Here is a 24,098-nt window from a genome sequence, read left to right as displayed (position 1 = left end):
AAAACCCGAGGTTATCCTAAATCTTTTTTCTTGTAACGGGGCAATATGACCTTAACTGTGTCCGTAACTGCTCCGTAAAACTAAACAATAAAAAACAACAGAACAAAAAACAGAAAAACAAACAAACTAAAAAAAAATTGCTTTTATTTAAAAAATCGGTGGTACAAATATGATAATTATATCTAAAAGTATTTTTTTAACTGTCTGTATACCTTTAATATCAAGCGATACGAATTTTATATTGTGAAAAGTCATAAACTCATTTGCATCATTTATAACCCTTGTTATGATATTAAAACATATTTAAAACGCCGTTACAATTCGTTTTATGTATACATAATAACCCCATTATTAAACCATTGAAATTACTTACTTAAATTGACTTTAATTTGCAAATAAATTGATAAGATTGTTGATATGTACCTAACGTATTGATTTATAAACATAAAGTGCATGCGTTGATTTAGGGTACAGTTTTATTACGATCAGGGGTACGCAATGTGCGACATTGCGCCTCTAACTTACATGTATATCAACTTTTAAACAAACAAACTTATCAGCTATTCATTCCGATCTCTTATCTTTGCTTCCTGGTGTGGAGTAAGCGGCATGAAAAGTCTCTATGGAAGGAATACAAATACTTTCGTGACAACGAATCCCAACCTGAAGGAAGCGGAGCATGGCGTCAGAAAAAGAAGAGGTAGGAATAACAATAATTTTGTATTTTATTATTAGAAAATATATCATTATTCAGTTTTATATAACACCTTTATTGCTGCATTCAATTTTTAAATTTGTAATGATATAATACTTTGCTTGCTAGCGGCATATCTACTTATGCAATAAATGATGACCAAAAATCAGCCGACACTTTTACGATCAACACTATTCGCTTTTCAGTTACTTCATATTAATTGTTCAAATTTTCTCTAAAAAAATAATGTTCAAAGATAATGTTTATTCAGGAAATTTAGGAGATTAGTTATATATACTTTTAAGTTTACATCGCAAATCATCTCATTTGTTCAAGGCAAAAAACATTTTTAAAAATAATGGACCAGTGTATTAACATGTAATTTGATGTTTTAAAGACGAATTATATATTTTCTAATATGTTACATTTCAGATACCTCCCGTTTTTAGAATTATTATCTTAATCTACAATTTTAATAGCTGTATCAAAAATATTAACAATTATAGCAACCTACGTTCAAATGTTATACACATGTTGTAGTGTAGGATTTTAAACAACGGAACATGTATTTAAAGTAGCATGCTTTTATATTTATTCTAATTTTCATGAAAATTTTGGAATGTATATAAAAGTAAAATATTGTGGAGTACCAAAAATAAAGTAATTTACACATTGCAGACAGGACTTACAAACGACATAAATCACCAAAAGAGGTCAAAATATGCTAAATAGCTTTAACAAATATAGTGATAAATACTACAAAATAAGATATCAAAAGCAAATAAAGTGTACATTGATACTTGAATATTAAATATATTTCTTAAACTCTTACTACATCGTTCTCAAGTTTAATTTTCTTGAAATATTTTGGCTCAACTGGAGAGAATGCAGGTTAAAATATTTATAAGTTCCAAAATAAGTAATTTCGATAGCTTGTAAATTATTCGTATTGAGAATAGATCGATTTGGGTCTTGAAAATCTAATAAAATCAATTGACATTTTGTATTGTTAGAGGCCTTGTTTGTTTTAAGATAACAGCATTTAAAAAATGAATTTAAAACGGGATATGTCCCATACTTATGATAAATAGAACTCAGTTGAAAGGACGGTAATACCCGTTATCTATAGTGAGCTGTTTTGGTCTGTTTCAATTTGATAACGTGTTTAAATGCCTTTATTAAAGAATAAGCAAACTTAAAATGCATTCAATAGGTTTAAAATATTTTTTACAAGATTACAGATTATTCAATGTTATCAGGCAATAAGGTTGATCGACCATTACTCATTCATGTGTTGAACAGGTTAGTCCACTTCAAGACACAAGAAAATGTGTTTAAAGTTTTCAATGTATAAAACCTAAAATAGAGAAGAGCAGATCCAAATAAAAACGTCAAAAATCGGCTATATTGAAATTGTTCTAGATTCGGTTTGATTGTTCCTGTTTATGCCTAAACAGAATCCGACATCTACAAATGTAACATGAAATGCTTAAATTGTGAATTTTGAAATATTCGCAAATGTGTTAATACGGCGATTATCATGGAGGTCTCTTCAATGTGACACGTTAGTGTCACCCCAAGAAAAGCGGCGTATTGTCTCCGACTTAACAATTGCGTGGGCCCAAAACGAGAAAAATATAAACATTAACAAACAAAAAAATTTAATAATTATAATGAAATATATGGATAACATTTTCATGTTAGGATTGCTCGAACCACCAAATTAGTAGCAAATAAATGGAAATAACTTACTTAAAGTGACTAAAATACAACGACAATGTAGTGCTGAATCAATAAAAAGGGAGACAAATTGTAACTTGTTAATCTTTTTAAAAACGTTTATTTTTGGTAACTTGTTACAATTTCCAAAAACATACTCAGTTGCTATGTACATGAAATATCTTTTGCACCTTTAGTTATTTTGGCAATTGCTCTGATTATTGTGAGTTAGTATTTTCTATGGAAGTCCAATTCTACTTTGTTTACATTTGCCTACCTTTACAATATATAACTGATGTTTAGCCTACTTTTCCGGATGTAAAACATCTAACATGGTCTGAAACGAGTATTTAAACATTGTTTTACACATGCTTGACATTTTTAAAAAAAATATCGATTTTGAGGCAAAATGTGCCTTTAATTAAAGCTATTAAAAAAGGAAAAAAATAAAACATTACGTTTATTATCGTTTAATATTGTTTCATCTCAGATAAATTTGTACAAATATCAAATAAAAAATTTCTTATGTTTCTGTCATGTAGCAAGAACATTAACTTTAACTGTTTAACTAGACTAGTATTGTTTGGTTGAATCGTAATCAATATATTTGCAAATGCGCTATATAGACAGAATTGAAATTATTTAAAACGCAAAAGGAATAAAAGAATAAATTAATGCATTAAATTTACAAGATTTGAGATAGCACTTCGATCTTGCTTAGGACCGTGTTTCCCCCCTTAATTTCACTTCCTAGTATAGATAGAAACTGAAATATGCATACCGTTTGTGCTATTGTTTGTAACGTCATATATTACAAATATATTAAATCAACGATCTAATCAATAATTGAACATGTCTTTAACAGAAAAAAAGTCATATGAAATACAAGCGTTTAATTGAGAGATTGTCAAAAACGCCTCAAGATAAAATGCCCCACAGGTGGCAATAAGATTATAAACGGTTACCTAATTTACATGCTGGGATAAAACGAAAAAAGAAAGATATTTAAAGTGATAGCGGCACAACCAAATAGTTTACCAATTGTTTTCATTCTTGTTACTAATAGAAAAACGTAGAAATATCACGAAGTTATACAATACTATACAAAAATATTATATTAAAAAAAAAACAATTATAAAGTATAAGAAAATATTGTTCTATTATATCGTAATTGTACACAAAACGCTTAAAGATTCTGTTCGTTGAAATAAAGTACATCTAACTGAAATTATAATCATCTATATCAGTTTTCTTAACACAATTTTTAAACATCTAATAATTAGTAACATTTATACAACAGGTTCCTACATACATATAGAGAAGTTTTAAATAACTCATTTGTTTCACGGTTAATTGTTATCTCCCTCCGTAAGTCGTCCGTCATTGTTCGTCGTGCGTCGTCAACAATTTCTTTAAACAACGTCTACTCTGATACCAATGATATTAACCAAACTTTAAAGGAATAATCCTTGGGTATTCCCATTTGGTCAAATGGTTCCAGTCAGGTGCATAATAGACAGGTCTAAGGGGCAAAAAAAACAAGTTTCAAAAATGCATCTCCTTTTCTTAATGTACAAGGCCCACAGCTGCAGGGACTTTGGACTCGTCCATGAGAGGACGATTTCCAGCTAGCATACAAAAGGGTTTATAGTTCTACTCAGATGATGCTCTTCTAATGAATATGGAAAACTACAATATAACAACATGTGCAGACTCAATCAAACCGAGTCTGTAATTTTCATTTAATTTTGCTATAATTTTTAACGCTTCTGATGGACCACTTTTTCCAGATATTATTACCTTACAACAGCATGTGTCGAGTGCTTACGGGCAGCCGTAAAATATTGCCCGGACTTCACTTCATTGTTGTTATATTTTTCTGGTCCTTCGTGATCATTGAGTCCAGTATTTTTTAGTGTTAATTGAGTCCCGCAAAGCCGGTGCTATAATGTGTTAGGGATGTTGCACTTTTTCATTATCTCTCATGTACAGACTCAATCAAACAGTGTCTGCAATTTGCATATAATTTTACTGTTTTTAATGTTTCCGATGGATCTCTTTTTCCAGATATCTGTACAATATCATTGTTTTAGAAAATAAAATAATTAAACAGAAAACAAACACACAATACGGGATGCAATTGTTTATTTGATATTATTTTTTTTCTTCATTTTACAGACGAGTGCAAGGGAAGAAGACGAGCCTGCCGATGAGTAAGAAATATTTTTAGGCTATAATCTTAATAAGTCTAAAATTGAGAGTATTCTGTAAAAATGCATAATTAGGAATGAAACAGATATAGACGCAGGAAATTGATATTTGTTTTATATTTAAATTGCAAAAGATCTAGTTGTCTAATTTATAACGTCAACTTCGTCAATCATTTTTGCCCTTCGTTATAAACAAGTCAGTTGAATGACATGATTTTTCCAGCCTTCTATTGAATTATGATACCAGATTGTTTCATGTATTATGGATAAGAGTAATATTTACCCAGTTTGTACTCTCTAAAGAGATTTCAAAATATGATGATCAAAGAAGACGTTCACAGACCGCAGCCATTTTAAGTTTCATTTTACTGATATTTTATACGGCTATCTCAAAACTGGTTTCTTTATGTGAAGTAAAATGGAATGTAACATTTTTGAGTTTGTTCACAATATGCGTTTAGGGTAGAGACGGTGTGGGACAGATTTAAAGAGACAGAAGGTGACAAATTACCACCCGATGACCATGTCTTCTGGAATAATGTTTACCTTGCTACCAAACTTTTTTTCTCTGGCTTTCTCTTTATGGTAGTGCTGTGTTCTGCAGTTGTGTCAAAAGGAGTTTTACTTATTTTGACATGGAATATATTCACACCTGCTGGTAATACATCATCTGATTTAAAGACGTTTGATAAACTTTTCCACTACAACATAACAGGTAAATGTCGTATTTGTGTTTCATTCCAATTGACTTTTAAACGAAAATGCACAGAAGAAACTTTCTAAGATTTAACCAAATTTGAAATCCACTTAACTATTTCATGAGCTGTGATTTCTGCTTGTTCTATAGGTTATAAAAGTAAAACATATACTAAGTTCGCTTTGAATCAAGTATATGTTTTACTTATATAACCTTTTCATATTATAGTTAATATTTGCATACAATTAAAAATGAATGTATTACTAAGTGTAGCATACTATAACACAATTTGATAAGCAAAATTGTGTTATCTTTCTTGCCTGAATTGATTTCATTAACAATTGACTTTTGTTTCAGCGAACCAAACCACTACTGGCAATGACTCTGTGACCAATATATATTACATTTGGGCGTTGTTTATTATTGTTGTGACACCAAACCTTTTCACAGTACTATTCTGCGTATGGAGAGTAATATTTAGAAAGTCAGGAAGCCTACGTTTTAAAACACTTCTAGTGGTAGGAAAACCCGTTTCATATTTCTAATTTATTCCCGACAACACATTTAACTAACTGTTCTTTGATTCGTTTTATTTTTATTTTCTCATTACAAACAGCCAATGAGAAGCAAACAAATAAATATGTTGATTTATTAACAACATATTTTAACAGAATAACAAAACTAAGACAACTCATATTACCCCCCCCCCTTTATAAACGAAAAAAAAACGCGTGCATTTTTATAACAATAACATGATAAAAATAAAATGTTTTACTTCATAAAATACAAAGGAAAATTGTATTTCAAGAACCTATCGTACACACATAAGATCAACGATTGAAAAATAAAACATCATGATGAATTTTACAAACTTGGATATTTTGCTTTAAGTGTGCGTGCGTGCATGCTTTCTTCTTCTCTCAAATTATGTTTGCTTGCTTTCCAAATATGAAACAATATACAGTCTAATGATGAAAGATTAGTCCCATTGGCTGTTCATACATTGTTTTTCTTTTCTTTTAAATAGTAGGCAGTTTGTATTGTCATTCATTGCATAATCTCACAGATGTTTGATTATTTCAGGCTCTTTTACCTGCGACACTCCACTCAATTGGGCTCAGTGTCCTCGTGTTTTACGTGCTTCCTTCCCTTGACCCAATTTCTGGATTATGGTACAGTTGTAGCGTGTCGTTAATACCATCAATTGTAAAGTTTGCCTTTGGAATTAGGAAGCTGTGCAAGCAAAAAGGTGGAGTTAATGGATTAAATTACTTTATAGAACAAACAAATTTAAAACTATAAATAACAAACATTAACCAAATATTTCGTAGCAAACTGTTTTAAAACAAAAGTTATTTCGTTTTCAGTTAAAGATATATATTTCTCATGTACTAACATTTTCTTCATGAAGTTTGTATATGCTTAATTACCTTTTCAATTTATTAGACAAAAATTTAATACAATTAAAACGGAATTAAATTTTGAATAACTTTGCAGATTCAACTGAAACTGAATCAAGGTTTCCCTGGTATTTCATTGTAAGAATAATGGCGCTTTTGTTAAGCATAGTGTCAATTGTTTTTTGGGGTGTTTACATAGCATCATCATCATCAACACCAGCAGTTCGAGCGACTCTAGTTGTGTTATCAATCTTATCGCCAATTTTCGTGTCAGTAAGTTGGATGGAAAACTTTCTACCAAGCGTAAGTATATATCTTTTACTGTCTTGCTAAACTATGGTAAAGATTTACCACAAACTCGTGACGCATTTTCGAGTTCCTGATAAAAAATAGTATCGCACGACCGTGCATATATTTTGAGAGACATGCGTTGTGGAACACAACTATGGGGTAAAAAGCGCTACATGATAAAAATGATTCATCTTGACTGCAACAGTTCTTCGGTAGGGTACTATGTGATATATAAAATATCATATACTTGCAGCATCATTACTAATTGTATTGAATTCGTTTAATAAGATACGAGGTTCACATAATATTGTTTAATTCAGCTCGTTCAATACATTCAGTTCTGGAATAACTCTAATTCAATACCCTCTTTATGAAGCATTTGCATACACTTGCTACCTTTGAAACAGTTTTTGCGCGCAACACAGTTAGTTGTGAAGCAAGGTGTGCACGATCCGATTTTTCTGTGAAGTTATGTTACGTAAGAAAACCTCTACTTGTTCCTTGCAAAACATGATATGATCTTATTATATAAAATATTAAATGATTTAAACAATTTTAGTGTTCATTGTTTTAAAGGTTACTTTAAGTTCCACTATCATTCAACATTTTTTTTAAAAAACATACACGCACGTACGCACGAAAAAGCAACAAACAACGGCGAAATACTTTCTAAAAACGTTCATTTTATAATATTGTTATTATTTTATTGTTACAAATAATTTATGTCACTTTGTTTGTCTTTGAAGAATTATGTCGATTAATTAAAGAATTATGTCGATTAATTATTAATTTCTCCTAAATACCCCTTTTCAACTAAAAACGAATCAAAATTAACCTCTGTAGAAATAGCTAGATAGATGCTAAGCAAATTGCTGATGAAAATATTTTTTTATTTCATCAATTAACTGATTGGAAAAGGAAGAACATAAATGAAAGTAGAACTATCTATTGTATTAAACTATATTTAACTTAAATCAGTGTAATATTCACTAAAATGAGGTAAGATAATAGCAGTTTTACGTAAAATGACTGCACTAACGTTAAACATTTAAGTCCTAGCCCCAAGTGACATTTTTAATTCAATTCTTTAATTTTAGTAAGTGTCTCTAAAATTTCATAAAATATTTAGATTTTGAACTTTAAGGATATATCTGTTTCAGTTGCAGAAAGAACAAGAAGTAGGAAACGGTCATAGGAAAATTCAAGTGATACAAGTTATGAATGGAAACAACAACAATAAAGTTAAGGGTAATGAAAGAAACAACAACGAAAACGATGACAGTAAAAAACAAATATTATACCCGAACAGGATTTATGAGTACAAGCACACTTTATTTTGCAGTCGCTTTAAAATGCATGCAGTCGTCAACACATGGAAAATATTTATTACCTTTGTGATGGTTATTGTTATACACGGGACGCCATGTGACAACTGTTTGGACGCCTTATTTGGAAATTTAGACCAACCTGCAAAACAAATGTCTGTGATCATAGACGATAACTGGTTGCTGAACTTGGACCTTTGCAACACTGCTACACCATTTATTGTCGCAGTTGTTGGAATATCAACTAGCCTCTTTTGCCAAAGGTACTTGCTATATGTATGTAGGTACTTGTTATATGTATGTTGAACAGGTACTTTCATTCGCAGCAATTTTAAAAATATATTTGTATTAAATGGATTAAATATCTTAAAATGATTTTAATTACATTTGAAATTAAATTGTCATTATATATGTTGTTTTGTATATTCATTAATTTGTTGTAATTGTTTTGTATATTTATTAATTCATTTTATTAAATACCTCTAGTCAGTTTTTGTATTTACTCGATGATATGATTAATAAATGTGTAGTATATACTCAAGAAATTGATTTAATAAAAATTATGTTCAAATAAGTATTTATCTTTGAATTATTTCAGACTAAGTGTCGCAGCAATAAAAGTTCTAGCACAGATTCAAGGGTTCTCAGTTCCTATTTGTCTAGTAACACCTGTTACATTTCTGTTGATAGTGGCAGTATCTTCTCAGGTATGCAAGTGATTAATGTATCCGCTTATCTAGAATGTTGCTATAAATTTGCCCTTGTCCGTCTGTCCGTCCGTCAAATGTCTGATTGTCCTGCTGTTAAGCTGACTTGCTGTATATTATGTGGGTATGTACAGAAAAATAAACAGTGGAATACCGGAGCATCAGTATCCTAGGGACACATTTCTACTTTTCCATACTAGTATCATTAAAGAAAGAGAACATTTTGTTTTGACACTTTATTATTCCCCGCCGAAAGGCGTTGGGGATATAGAAATAGTCTCCGTCCGTTTGTCCTTCCGTCCGTCCGTCCGTCCATCCATCCGAGCAAACATTTTTGTATTTAGGGGCTATATAACAGTAAAGAGAACAAAAGAGAACGATAGGTTCATTCCGTGATCAAAGGGTTTATAGGCTAGTAGCCCTTAAGAAAACAAAGAAAATAGCCCCTAAACCCAAATTGTTGGAACGTCCGTCCGTCCATATTTTCGTCCGACATTTTTGTCCGGAGCATATCTCAAAAAGTATTTGAGGTATCAAATTGAAACTTCATAGATAGATAGATCATATTGAGAAGGAGTGCAGTGCACAAGAATGATAACTCTATCCTGCATAATTTTTCAAATATTGCCCTTTGTTACTTTTCAAACTTAGTTTTTGTCAAGAGCATAACTCAAAAAGCCTTTGAGATATCAACATTAAACTTTATAGGTGGATAGTGGATAGATCTTACTCAGGAAGTGTGCAGTGCACAACAATGATAACTCTACCCTTCATATTTTTTTAGTTATTGCCCTTTGTTATTTTTCATACTTAATTTTTCAACTTAGTGGAGCATAACTCAAAAAGTCAAAAATGTCAACATAAAACTTCAAAGGTGGATAGCTCTTATTGAGGAAGAATGTTGTGCATAAGAATGATAACTCTACCCATTATAATTTGAGTGATTGCCCTTTTTATTTTTCATACTTTTTGTCCTGAGCTTATCTCAAAAAGTGTTAAAGGTATCAACTTGAAACTTCATAGGTGGGTAGATCTCCTTGAGGAGGAGTGCAATGCACAAGAATGATGACCTACCCTGCATTATTTTTCAGTTATTGCCTTTTGTTATTTTGAGCCATCAGTATTGACATAGGTTTCAAATTTGTAATCACTTCAGCCATCAGTTTTCATTACCAAAAAAACCTCTTTAGATTTAAGTATTCTGCTCTACTACATATACATTCTAACAATGAGCAAACACATTCGGCGGGGGATGGCCATGCTAACATGGCTCTTGTTCATATTTGTGATGGCGGTCCTCTGAACGTGTGTGATATTGGTGAAAACCGCAATCTAAATTTATGTATCTAAATTAAAAAAAAAAAACGTCAATTTTGAAGACGAGTTAGCAAAAATATTAGATTTACTGCAGAACAAATTCTGTAAATAATGACGATTAATTCACTTAAAGCTGACCAACAGTAAACTACTCTTTTTAACTAGATTTTAATTCTTATTTTCTGAAAGAAATGAAATTCATGTACATTAACAATTTATTTGTTTTTTAATTATCTAGCTGCATTCGTCTTATATTCCTTTTTTGTTGATATTTTTATATTTTTATTGTCACGCATTTATATTTTCTATCCAAATCAATGTAGTTGAACAATGGAGACCATATATGCCAATTTCCATTTCCGTGGTTTGAAGGTAACAAGCCAATCAGCAATCTCGCATCAATGATAATTGCTTCACTCACAGGATACTTGGGTCTTATACTTACAGCGGGACATATATGGACAATGGAAACGGAAAGGATGAGTAAAGAAAACATGTATGTATCTTATGTTTCATATAACTTGTATGTGTGATGGTGATAGAGACGTATTATTGACTAATATCGATCAATTGATAAAAATATTAGCATTTAACAGAAGTAAATCTATAGACACAACCGAAATATAGGTAATTTTCAAACAAATGAGTATTTGTAGAATTATAATGATGCATACTGTTTTGAAATATGTAACGCAAAATCTTTCGTCCGATGTTGAGATCATTAAATCGTTAATGTAACAAAGAAATATCTGAAGTGTTTTATAATCTGTTTGCCATTGATTGTGTGTGCAACACAGTTCAAGTCGAAATGCTTACATATATGTTTTGTTATTTCAGGATATTTTATGCACCTTCATATTGTGGAGCACTTTTGGAGCAGTCGTTAATGCTAAACAAATGCAAGGAGAACAACGTTAGTCTGTTCATATTGCTTTGTTTCTCTTTATGATGAATGATGATGATGATGATAATGATTATAATAATTATTAATATTACTTTTATTATTATCATCATCATCATCATCATAATTATTATTATTATAATTATTATTATTATTATTATTATTATTATTTTATATATTTATTAATATTGTCCTATATGGGGTTTCTCTTATGTATACATGTATCAAGGTTTGAGAAGTATCAAAATGCCATATAAATAAAAGTATTATTTCCCCTTTTTTCAGAGATAACATTTTATAAAAGAATAACGTACTTATGATTGCATAATATTACTTTGAAATAATCGTTACATATACTTTCACATACAAGGGTCCAATAGAACAATTATATCCCATTGCGTAAGTTTACACTTAAATACTAGGTTCTTCTAACATCTCAAAAAAATTTGCAAATAATTAAGTTTCAGACAACGCCTGTTTCAAAGACAAACGATACGACTGATAATGACTCTCAATCACTCCCTAGAGTAGCGACCGGCATACGTGCTAATAGTAATGGAAACACAGGAAAAGGTAGCAAGGATAATACAAATAAACTACTAGAAGGTTTTCCAATGATATATTTTTGCGCTACTATGTGGCATGAGACGGAAGTTGAGATGGTACAGTTATTCAAGTCCCTGTACAGGTAATATTTTATTACACTAAATTAATCATATTAATATGATTGTTGTTTTACAAAAATACTTTTGTTTTGTTTCTATAATGCCAAATCCAGTTATTTTCTGACATCTTTATCTAATTTAGGCATTTCCTTTTATTGGTAGTTCTTCACGTTAGTTTGTTAGTTCAATCATTTTCTTAAAAGTTATAATAGTTGGAACACGATCCTTAAATAATTTCAATTGCCAATGGAATTTCTAATGAAAAAATAAAAGTATTCACGATTGAAAAGTTAGCTAATCTGTGCAAATGCACACACAGTTGCGACTTCATGCCGATAAAGCCATGATCTTAAAAAGTATTGGATGGGGCCGATCAAACACGATCAAAATTTGGCAAAATATGGTCATCATTCCGACCGAAATACAATGCTACCACGTCCAACGCACTGTTGACCCGCTTCTATTACAATGTCAAGCAGACCTTTGCCGACCAACAGCGGCGTTTACTGCGTTTAACTAACGCTGCATGTACTTCGATATTCAAGCTCATACATGTACTATGACGCTATGTAGACCTAGAGGACAGTACGGTGGTGCCGATTATTTTACGCTTGTAGTGCACTTTTAATACGAATTTGGCAATGATGCGGGATTCAAACATTATTTGCCACTTTTTCTCCACATTGTAAACGCAAACGGGCGTATTGATCCTGATTTGATTTATCTTGCGTTACTTCAGCAAGAACAAATGTTGGACCGTTAATAGGCGGAGGCGCAGAAAAAATCCAAGAAGATTCCGAGTACCGCTATGGCTATTTGCAGATAGGAGGCTCCAGATTGGACGCTATGGACACTGCTGTGAGAACTCTAAATGAAATACACCAATTTCTTATTGTTGTGGGAACGTTTTAGGAGCGTTATTGATATGTACCTGACTGCACTACGCCCTTTAATGTTTTTCTACAATCACGAAGATCTCTCCACAATGTATTCACGCTGATATGCTGTACTACGCTGTTGCTGTGGTGTTTCTACTTCCTAGATGATATCTTCACGGTGCTTTCACACAGCTTGTACAATTACGGTGCTTCTACTACGATATTTTATCGACATTATCGCGATTCCTTTATAGCCAAGATCCCACTAAACATGTTCGAAATACGTGTGGCGAGTGCGTAGAGTGTCTCGATCATAAATACCTTACCGCGATCATACTGCGCACATGGAGACTCCACTACATTTCTCCTGCGATTTGTCACGATCGGCCACGTTTTTTGCCACTCTTTGATCAAGAAGAATCGGCGTCAATGTGTAAATGGGTGGTACTTAAAAATAGGATTAATTACTTTCAATCATGGAGCTATAAAATGAAACACAAATATAGTAAAATGTCAAATTATTTATTTTTTACCTTTTCTCTAATCATTTACATTATGATGGTAATAATGTTATTTAAATGTGTGTATTAGAAATTTAAGAATGGTTTATTTTCCACAGGATGGACATTGATCAATGTGTACAAAGAATTCGCAAGGAGGATTCACAGAGTAATCAAGACTACTACAACTTTGAAGGTAGAAATTAACATGAAATTACTGATAAAGCATATAAACAGCAAATAAAATTATAGAGGGTACTGAATGAGTGTTAGTTGCAAAAGTTACCTCTTCCTTAACTTCGGTGTTGTTATATTTTTCTAGTCCTTCGGGATCATTGATTCCAACACCATTTAGTGTTGGGAATTAAGTACCGCTCAGCCGATGCTAGGGGGTGTGAGGGATGTTGCACTTATTCATTATCTCTTATGTACAGACTCAATCAAACCGAGGCTTGGGATTAATTTGTTTCCTGGTTTTGATACTAAAGTTATTGAATAAGTTCGATGAAATGACGTTATACGAGCCTCTGGCGAAGATAATATTGTTTGATCAACGTGTTTAATCAATTTAGTATTGAATCTACACGAATATAATATTCTATTTACAACATGTCTAATGTAAGAACAGTAAACTGTTTAAAGAGTCCAATTTCATTGACGCGCTTATACGAGTAATGTTACGTTAACATTACCTCGGTTTTACGCTATTATTGTATATAACAAAAATGACGTCAAGTGTAATTACACTAATAAATATGTTTTATTAAATGACTTTATTATACTCCTGCGTCGCGGTTAATGTGATAAATAATCTTATATAAGTGTCATAAGTGTCGCTGAAATATTTTCTTCCAGTGTTATTTATATCAATGATCTATAGTGTTTTTTTATTTGTATTGACAGTCAAATTTTTTAAAATAAGTCCAAGAACAAGTCCAACATCACCCAAGTCCTAGTATATGATAAACGAAATGACAAAGGATTTCAGATTATCAAAAGGTCGGGAGTGTTTCATTTATTTCTCTTGACCCTACTGTTCAACCATAGATTACAATCATAGCATTTATTTTTTTATTTTAGTACATATTTTCTTCGATGACGCATTCGTAGAAGGGAAGCAGATGATGGCAAACCAATACGTACACACGTTTATTAAAGCCTTATACGATACTGCTAAGTAAGTTTTTATAATTGATTTGTATATCAATAGTATACTATATTTTTTGACATGTTATTTGTTATTTTTCATGTCTTTTACAACTATCATTTACATGTATATAATTCGATAATTATTTCGTACATCAAAGGTCGCTCATTCGTATTACTTCAGCTGTAGGAAATAAAAAATGTAGGTTTTCGTAGGCTCGAAAAAGTGTATAATGTCATATAAATAGGATGCGTGTAAGATTTGAGTACTCCAACTCGGTAGCTCTGTTTAAAGTGGCATTATACCATCTAGGGTATGTAGTAAGAGAACACATGGGACTCAAATCATGTTTCCATTTCGTCTTATTCCTCACAATTTTATAACGTCTTTTGCATGAACGATCAATAACTCGCATGGTTCAAGGAAATTTCTTCAAATATCCCTGTTTGTCAACTGCTTAATTACCATTATCACTGTCAATCTTATGAAAAATACAGTCAATTCAGACAGCTTTGTAAACTTGAAATTGAAAATTGAGAACGCGAGCATAATATCACTTTAAACAAGTCTTTTGTATCGTAAACATTTTAGCTGTTAAACGATTTCTATTCCAAAATATCTTCTTTCAATTGCTTTTAAAAAAAAATTCATTATTAAGGGATACGTATCCAGACCAGATACCATCTATGAAGGATCCACGACGGAGAATTACACCTTACGGGGGACGTCTCATATGGACTTTGCCTGGTGGAAATCGGCTAGTTGCGCATCTGAAGGATAAGTACAAAATTAGAAGAAAAAAGCGATGGAGCCAGGTTTGTTCTTATTTTATCTTTTAGTTTGTCAGAAAAAAAAACTCTATATTGAAATTCTTAAATATAAAGAACCTGTATTCATTCTATTTTTACGTATTAAGAAATAAAACATAACTTATTGTGTTAAAACTGTGGATTGCATGTTTGGTAATTATAATTTTAACTGACTAAAATAGGATTCGAGATAAATGTAATATCTATAATAAAATATGCAAAAGGACTCGGTAGATTTTTATTACGTGTCATGAACATATTCATTCAAACCGTACATTTTCCGCTTCAATTTTCTCAGAGGGGTCTCCCCTCTCCAATGTTTAAACATGTTGTGTCAAATATTTAGATCGATCAACGTTTATTTTGCTATTTCAGGTGATGTATATGTACTATTTCCTTTCACATAAACTAAGTGCTGTTGAAAGAGACAAAAATAAGCAATTAGAGATAGCGAAGAACATTTTCATACTCGCTCTGGACGGTGACGTTGACTTCAGACCGGAAGCTGTCAAACTGTTGATTGATAGAATGAAAAGGAATGAGCAAACAGGCGCTGCTTGCGGAAGGATACATCCAATAGGAGATGGTAAGTTGATTTTTTTTAGAAACGTAAATATTTGATGATAGGGTTTCTTTTATTTCAAAAAAATAAAACATTGGAATATCGCTTTTCATAATATGTGAAATAAGTTAAAAGATAAATCAGAATGCATTCTAAGAAATTCTCAAATGTAAACGTATTTCGGCATTAGTTTTATCTTTTTTGTAATTATCAACATTTACTTTTTAAAGCTTTTTGCCTCCTGATGATAAAAATTATTTCATGGAAATCTAACTTATGAGAAATGTACTTAAATATTCCGAAACCAAAAAAAAAGGATTTTAAGATTTAAGTCATGATTTACTTGTAATCTGAGATTAATGACTGATTTTGCATTTTAATCATCTTATTTCTTCTGCGTGACAAAAGCAGAAAGGTCTATGTTTTGCAATCTTTTTTTTTTGACAGTTTTTTGGTTATGTCCGTAGATTGTAAGCGTAAGTGCACTTAATAATATTTTACTTTTAAGTACGTTTTCAATATTTTCATAAGAGAAAAACATGAATCTGCAGACTGCTACTTTAATATCGTTGCAGGACCTATGGTATGGTATCAGAAGTTTGAGTATGCAATAAGTCACTGGTTGGTCAAAGCTACAGAGCACGTGACTGGTTGCGTTCTTTGTAGCCCTGGTTGCTTTAGTTTATTCAGAGGGTCAGCATTGATGGAGGAAAACGTAATGAAAAGATACACCACCATGCCAACCGAAGCTCGCCATCATATACAATACGATCAAGGTAAGCTTTACTGTAAAAATAATCACCAAGAATTAATTATCTCAGCTGTAAATTATATTACTTTATTCTTTCAACTTGATTGATGTTAAATATGATTTTAAGCATATATTGTGTGACAACGTTTTCTAGGCACGAATGAATTTAAAACCATTTTGCGTTTTGTCAATATTTCTAAATTACAAATCCTTTCACTTTTGATATCAAAGATAACATATATAGTATCAATCTGGTAATATAGTATACCACGTTATACATCTTATACAAAGTGTCAATGTTGTCTTGGTCATTTGGATAGGCGAAGACAGATGGTTATGTACACTCCTTCTGAAGCAAGGCAAAAAGGTCGACTATTGCGCTGGATCAGATGCTTTCACGTTTGCACCTGAGGGTACTTTTCTTATTCACATTTATACTAAAGGTCTATATTGAAAATATTATAATTTAGTTTAGATCCGTATTCTCAAGACCCTTAATTTAATCTACACATAGTCTACTGTTTTTATTTTTCTTTTAATTTGCATATTGTAAAAAGGGCATTCATTTAGGTTGTTCGAACAAAACAACTAAAATATGATCAAACAGTTGAAAATAGTAAATATATTTATTTCATCAATAGGTTTCAAAGAATTTTACAATCAGAGGCGCCGTTGGACACCTTCTACGATGGCAAACATTTTAGATTTATTGTCGGACTGGAGAGTTATTACGAGGAACAACGATAACGTCTCTATACCGTACATTTGTCTGCAGTTGTCCTGGTTTGTGTCGTCAATATTGACCCCTGGCGTTCTCTTACTGATGATTATCGGGGCGACGAATCTTGCCTATCCTCAGTTATCACTACATGCGGCCTTGCTGATTAACTTACTACCCGTTGTCTTTTTTGTACTTGTTTGCTTCTTTGCCAAAACTGAACACCAGGTACCGTCCTAGTTTACGCAACTTAAAGATATACTATGCTCTTCCTTGTGTAAAATATTTTAATTACAGACATTTATTGAAATCTAAAAACATTCTTAGTGAATATGTTTTAATTTGAATAAAAATATGAATATACTATGTATGGGAAGCTGCGTTCCCTATTTCAGGTCAACTTATATTGATCTCTTTTTATAAAACTACCAATTTTTTTTATAAAACTACATTTTCAGATTGTGACCACCTGTAGTGTGTAGAGTTTTAAACATAACATATCCACTTTGTGAGAGGTCAAAACATGTTAATTTTATAAACACAAAGAGACTGTGTAGCAATTATCAATATATATTTAAATATCAAAATTGAGCATAGTATATCTTTAATTCTCTAATCAAATCTTATTTATAAGATTATGAGCTAATTATGTTGTGACTTTTAATTATCTCCTATATTTTCGTAAACAGATATACATTTAATTGAACCTGGGTAAAAGATAATATATGAGTGTATATAATATTAATATTTATTAACAAAATAAACGATTGAAAAATTTGTATTATTTAGCATGCGAAGTAAAATACGTCATAGTTTAAGGACATAAATTTATTTCTATTATTACATAAGAAATCTTCTTTTGGAAAAAAGAACAATTCGTTGAATTTGAATTAAGAAGCGTTTCTTTTATTGTTTTTTTTTTTTTTTTTTTGGTTGGAAAAAAAAAAACAATTCGTTTGAATTTGAATTAAGAAGCGTTTCTTTTATTTTTTTTTTTTTTTTTTTTTTTTTGTTATTTGTTGTTTTTGTTTAGGGGAGTTTTATTTTCTTAATTTTATGATTTCGTGACATTAATTGAAATGAATTCATGTTTCCTATAACCATCATACAACGCCAATTATATAGCTATCCAGTAATATATAAGTGTGTCAAATAAATTAAAAAAAAAACATCAGTGTCAAGTGTTCTCATCATATGCATTCAAAAGTATTACACAATTTGATAATCATGTCCACTTTATTCTCAAGCTTTAAACATAGACATACACTTTTCAGCTAAATGTAGCAGCCGCACTGTCCATTATTTACTCACTTATCATGATGATAGTTCTTGTTGGTTTGATTAGAGAGGCTGTAGAAGATGGATTTTGCTCAGTCATAACCTGGTTTCTTCTTATTGTGTCCGGTATATTTGTACTGTCAGGATTAACACACCCAAAGGTAGTTATCCCATTTTCCTTTAACATGCAACTAGTTATTTAAGAAACATTACATTGTTTCATGATAAAAAACATTTCTTTTGAGATTGTGCCTTTCCAAGTCGGTATTACATGTTTTTTAAAAATATTGTTTTGTATGTATGAATAATTTATTACTTGTAAATAATAGAATATATTTAGAAGTTAAGAACAGAACTGGGAAACAAAGCAGTAATTATAAAAAACGTTTCATATTGAATGTCTCTAAATTAATGGTTTCATAAATATATTACTGGCTATTTCAGGAAACAAAGTGTCTCATCCATGGCTTTTTATTTTTCATTGCCATCCCTTCCATGTCAATGCTTCTTATGTTGTATTCGGTTATAAATCTGAACAACGTTTCCTGGGGAACCCGCGAGGCTCCTAAATCAAAGCAAGGTAACGAAATAGAAACCTTTAACGAATAGATTTATGCTAAAGCATGTTCACTGAAATGTTTCTCTTTCCAAAAACTACTGGTACTTTAACGAGTGTATAAGTATTTGTTTGTTTTGTTTGGTTTATGACTCAGAAACAGTAGAGATGGTTTTGGATAACCTCGGGTGTTACAAACGTAAAGCAACACCAAGGATCAAACTCATTAAAAAAGCTAAAAGATGCATAAACTCAAGTGATTCGAACCTATTTGGTGGCATCTTACGATCGCGCTGGGATAAACGGTGGCTGTCATCTTGATGCATAGTCCCTGAAAGGCAACCTCTCAGCCAAAATGGGGACATGTGAACAGTTAAAGGCTGTCAAACAAAAGCTTATCTTTACTGTTACAGTAGTGTTATTAATTGTTACATTGTTAACTGAAATATAGTCACATGAAGTGTTATTTGCAGCACAATCAGCACCACGTTTGTTTTTTAGTAATGATCTTGTATTACACAAAATTAAATTCATAACTATTTTTTAAGCCATTCAATGCTTTGTTTTCAAAAGGTGATGGGAAAGAAGATAGCAATAGTGTGAGGGACGTTCAGAGTTTGGTGGATAGAATGTAATCTTATAATATTTTTCTTACATCGCTGGTCACAGCTTCGAACCAATGTTATGACACAATATCCTATACTTATCACATACATGTTTAAATAACACTTTAAAATATCTAGACTAAATAGGTCAATAAATGAAGAACCTCGAGTTAAAGCCCGGGTCATATAACATTCAATGGTTTAATATCAGCCACCTAAGGGAAATTGATAAAGAAAACAACAGGAATTGGTAAATTAGAAGCATATATAAATTACTGATAAAGAAATATAACAATAACAATTTTACAATTATATTAGTAAGTTTTAACTCATTGTGAATATCTGTATCGTTTAGAACCTCACAATGAAAGACATATGTATTTGTTTTACGAGATCATTGTCATTTGCTTGCCAGTCTAAGCTGTAGCTGCTGTCAACCTCAAGTCTTGCAAAGGGATAATAAAGTAGCTGTCCAGTTAGAACAAATAAAAACCGAATTAAACAAGTTAGAGGCTGGAACACTGCATGCAGATGATAGCCAATCAGATGATACTGGAGAAAAACATTCTGACACAGCAACAAGTATGCATTATATTTGCTGTAAAGTGTTTTATGTTAATATATTTTAAGAGGAGGAGGATTAAAAAGTTAATTAATATGTTATCTGATCTGCGAAGGGTGGTTATGAATAATATCTTCCTCCTCAAATGTTTTGCTTACACGTTTTATACAGATATTCTTATCTAAAGTCATTTAGTGTTAACATGTTTCGTGTTTTTCAATTGTTACGATAAATATAAATATTGATAATAATTATATAGAATTCCAATAATAAAGTATTCGAAATAAAATCGAAAGTTACACAAAGAATTGCCTCGCTGCTTATACAACCAGTTGATTAATCGTCATCAATATCTTTTGAATATAATGTTTATTCAGATATAGCTCCGCCAGCTACGGTACCAGCTGAACCATATTCAAAATATCTGAATTTTGATCCGGAATCGTCAAGGAAAATCAAGTATCTTGCATTACGCGAGGAAAAATTTTGGAAGTGGCTTATTGAAAAATATCTATATCCGGGTGAAAAAGCTAATGGCAATGCTGAAGAGGAGGAAAAGCGTTTGAAAGAACAGGAAAAGGTTAAAGAAGAATTGAAGGAATTAAGGTTAATACATGTGTATACACTTATCTGGTAAACATAGCAAATAGTAAATGAGTTCACAACTTTATTACAGTAACTGTTTAGCTATCAGGCATCTTTTCGTTTTAACGATTAATTCCTCGTTTAGTCAATGGATATAATTTTTTTCACTGTTTATCTCATTTATAGACATTGCAAAATTACAAACCACTGTGTTCAATCCAATTTTTCAATCATTTTCATTACAGTGTTAAATGAAACGATTTTTTATTCCTAGGAACAAAGCAAGTTTAGCTTACCTCCTAATCAACGCACTGTTCATCACAGTTATATATTTCCTGCAACAATCAAACGTGGACACAGGCGGAGGGTTATCGGTGCACATTGAATGTGGGAGCGGGAATGGTTTGGTGCTTGAACCGATAAGTTTGGCATTCACTGCTGTCGCTGGAATACTTCTAGTAAACTTTTTTTTTCATTACCGAAACATATATCGCGTTCTTCGTAATAATTTTACCAACTTAAATTGGATAATACCAACCACAGAAGAGACACACTCAATCCAGTACGTGTGCTATTTAAGCGTTATGTAAAATGAAAAATTTATTTAAATACTTCAATGTGCTATCGTTTTTTATTATGAATAATGAAACATTTTCAAAGTTTTAAACTTTAAAATTAACCCATAAACAGCAGAGCAACAAAAGCTTTCATTTTGATTTAAAGATTCAATCATGTGCTACTATATATATGAATGTTCGTTTCAGGCAATTCAGTTTTTGTGTATGTTAATACATAGGTCAAAAACGTTTCTGCAAATCAATTCGATAACTGAAATAAAGCGAGATGATGTGGATGTCAACCAACTTTTCAATGATGCCGTAAATGACGTAATTAATGTAAGTTCTAGTGGAGTTTGATTTTTTTTATATTTGCTATAAACTGAAGGGAACACACACAAAGTCAATATAAAGTGCATAATGTTAACAAGTTTGACAATGAATCAAATAAAATACTGATATATTGTAAGGGAGAAGCTGTGCCCCTATGATAATGAACATTAATAGTGACCCAATCTAATTTACTTGTTTGTTAGTTCTTTTGATCATTTTATGGAATAACTCTTTTAATCTTTTAATGATAATTTAAATTTGTTAATGTCAACAAATGTTCCGTATTTCATTAAACGTAAAGTGTCTCATTTTTTTCAACTATTTTTGTAGTATTCTCAGTACGAGATTCTTGTTGTATGTTTCTCTTGTTTTCTTGTCTTATATACGTGTTTTATTCTTTTATATATTAGTACGCAATCATTTTTATCTTTCTTTTTCAAGGAGAATCCGGAGAAAGAAAACACTGAGACTGTTATCGAAGAAAAGGAGAAACCAAAAGATTTTCTCAAAAACTTCATAGCGAAAAATGTCATGTAAATATAATTAACGTATCGTTACCTTAGTGCAAAACAAGCCTTAGCGGATTGTAGGATTTTAAAGTACAACATCAATTAAAACTTATTCAAATCGAGCAAATCTTAATGCGTGTAAGCTACTATTTTTTGTAGGAAAGGACATGTTTTGTTTTGTAATTCTTGCTGCACAGACCTCCCACGATGACAGGTGACAATAATATGTTTAATTTAATGTTTGAAATCCAGAACATGTAAACAAAATAGTAATATTGTGTAAGGCGGATGTTGAAAAACTCTTGAGGAGCCCAAAATTGCGACATGTTTCAGTCCCAAACTAATAAGTTAATGGTAATAGACTAAACCGTTTTGAAAAGTGGAGAAATTTCCGTCACTACACATAAAGAAAAACAAATTTCAGCATAAGACGAGAATTCAATAAAGGCTTGAGCTTTATATAGGTTGCTCAGTTATTTTATTCATTCATTGACAAGGAAATGATAAATTCCTAAATGCTACATCCATGCTATCCGCGGCCGAACCTTTTAGTCTACCTCTTAAACAATCTCCTCAATTTGCCAATGCCAACAAATATAGGATTTACAAATATCAAAGTATAATAGTATGTAAATTTGGCAAGGGATCCTTTTGGAGGAAAACCTGATGATTAAAAAATGTAGAGTTATGGTTTGTGTGCAATTGTTGTATTGCTTTGAAAACTGTTTATCATATCGTACAACTAAATACTACCGTCTGTTGAATTCTTAATGTGTTATCTCCTACTAAATTATTTATCTATTGTAAGAAATGTTTTCATTACTACACTAATTCGACGGTATAATATCTGTATATACTGGTGTAACTAAGAGGCAATCTTGCTCTTGCCTTTAAGAAATTTTAAATGGACATGTAATTCAATATTGGATAAATAAACAAGATAGTCTTACTACCTGGTTTTGATTAGTTTATGCATTTATATCTCGTAGATTTACTTTTTTTGATAAATTAAAGAACAATCTGCATTCAAAGAAATAGTTGCCTTATAAAGGGAACTCCACTCCGGTTCATAAGTATGGAAACAGAAACATCGGATATCTTGCATACATCAACAAGGCTTTATTTCCGAAAATATGCAAAAGTTTTCATAAAAATCGAAAATTAATTAGCCCCCAATTTTTGGGTTTAAAAAGTCATAATTTATTTTTTTAAAATTTTTACCATTTATTCTAAATTTAAAATTTTCTGAAAAACAAGTGACGAAAATTTAAATTTTTCATTTAAATTAATTTTGCAGACGAACATCAAATAATACATAAATGTCGAACAAAATATGTTTAGTTTTTTCATGCAAAAATCCTCAGCGGAGTCCTTTTCATACGTTATTATCATGTTTATTAGTAAATGTTATATTTTATTATTCCAGAAAGAAGATAAGTGTTATAGATGCTGTAGGAAATGCTTTTCTTATGGGAAATAGAGAAACGAACGGTGCTGCTGAGAGTATCGAAGGTACTTCAAGCACGAAACATGACGAACAAAACCAAGATCCAAGGAAGAAGTTTAGGAAGACTGTGTCATCAGTTCTCATTGACATGAGTCAGGCAAGAAGACGGAAGTTGTTACAAAATAATAGGTAACAAAGCATACTGTGATAGTATTTGCATAATTTACGTGTAAGATTGAAAATAAATTCATGTATATATTTAAATGAACAAAGAATGCGTATCACCAGTAATACAATAAATAGCAAATGAAAATATTAGGTATTAGGTTAACACCGTGACATACAAAATTTCAAATATTCATGCTGAATACGGCA

At 31.3% G+C, this 24,098-nt stretch overlaps 1 protein-coding gene across 1 annotated transcript; it reads left to right on the top strand.

Moving 5' to 3' along the window:
* Positions 1–450: 450 nt before the first annotated feature.
* On the top strand, positions 451–23,916 carry LOC132759820 (chitin synthase chs-2-like). The gene is made up of 27 exons (XM_060751677.1): positions 451–700; positions 4,592–4,626; positions 5,085–5,338; positions 5,678–5,838; positions 6,404–6,569; positions 6,818–7,023; positions 8,172–8,599; positions 8,935–9,043; positions 10,684–10,856; positions 11,198–11,273; positions 11,723–11,949; positions 13,424–13,500; positions 14,385–14,481; positions 15,110–15,266; positions 15,636–15,846; positions 16,398–16,598; positions 16,894–16,986; positions 17,215–17,519; positions 18,566–18,730; positions 19,014–19,149; positions 19,699–19,756; positions 20,146–20,312; positions 20,670–20,898; positions 21,152–21,335; positions 21,642–21,773; positions 22,209–22,300; positions 23,703–23,916. The coding sequence occupies exons 1-27, from the start codon at positions 680–682 to the stop codon at positions 23,914–23,916; spliced, it is 4,374 nt and encodes a 1,457-aa protein (XP_060607660.1). The 5' UTR covers positions 451–679.
* Positions 23,917–24,098: the final 182 nt, after the last annotated feature.

This window comes from Ruditapes philippinarum, unplaced genomic scaffold (genome assembly GCF_026571515.1).
Source record: "Ruditapes philippinarum isolate M1 unplaced genomic scaffold, ASM2657151v2 ctg2736_1_1_1_1, whole genome shotgun sequence".
NCBI lineage: Eukaryota > Metazoa > Mollusca > Bivalvia > Venerida > Veneridae > Ruditapes > Ruditapes philippinarum.
This window is presented reverse-complemented; position numbering and strand designations above follow the sequence as displayed.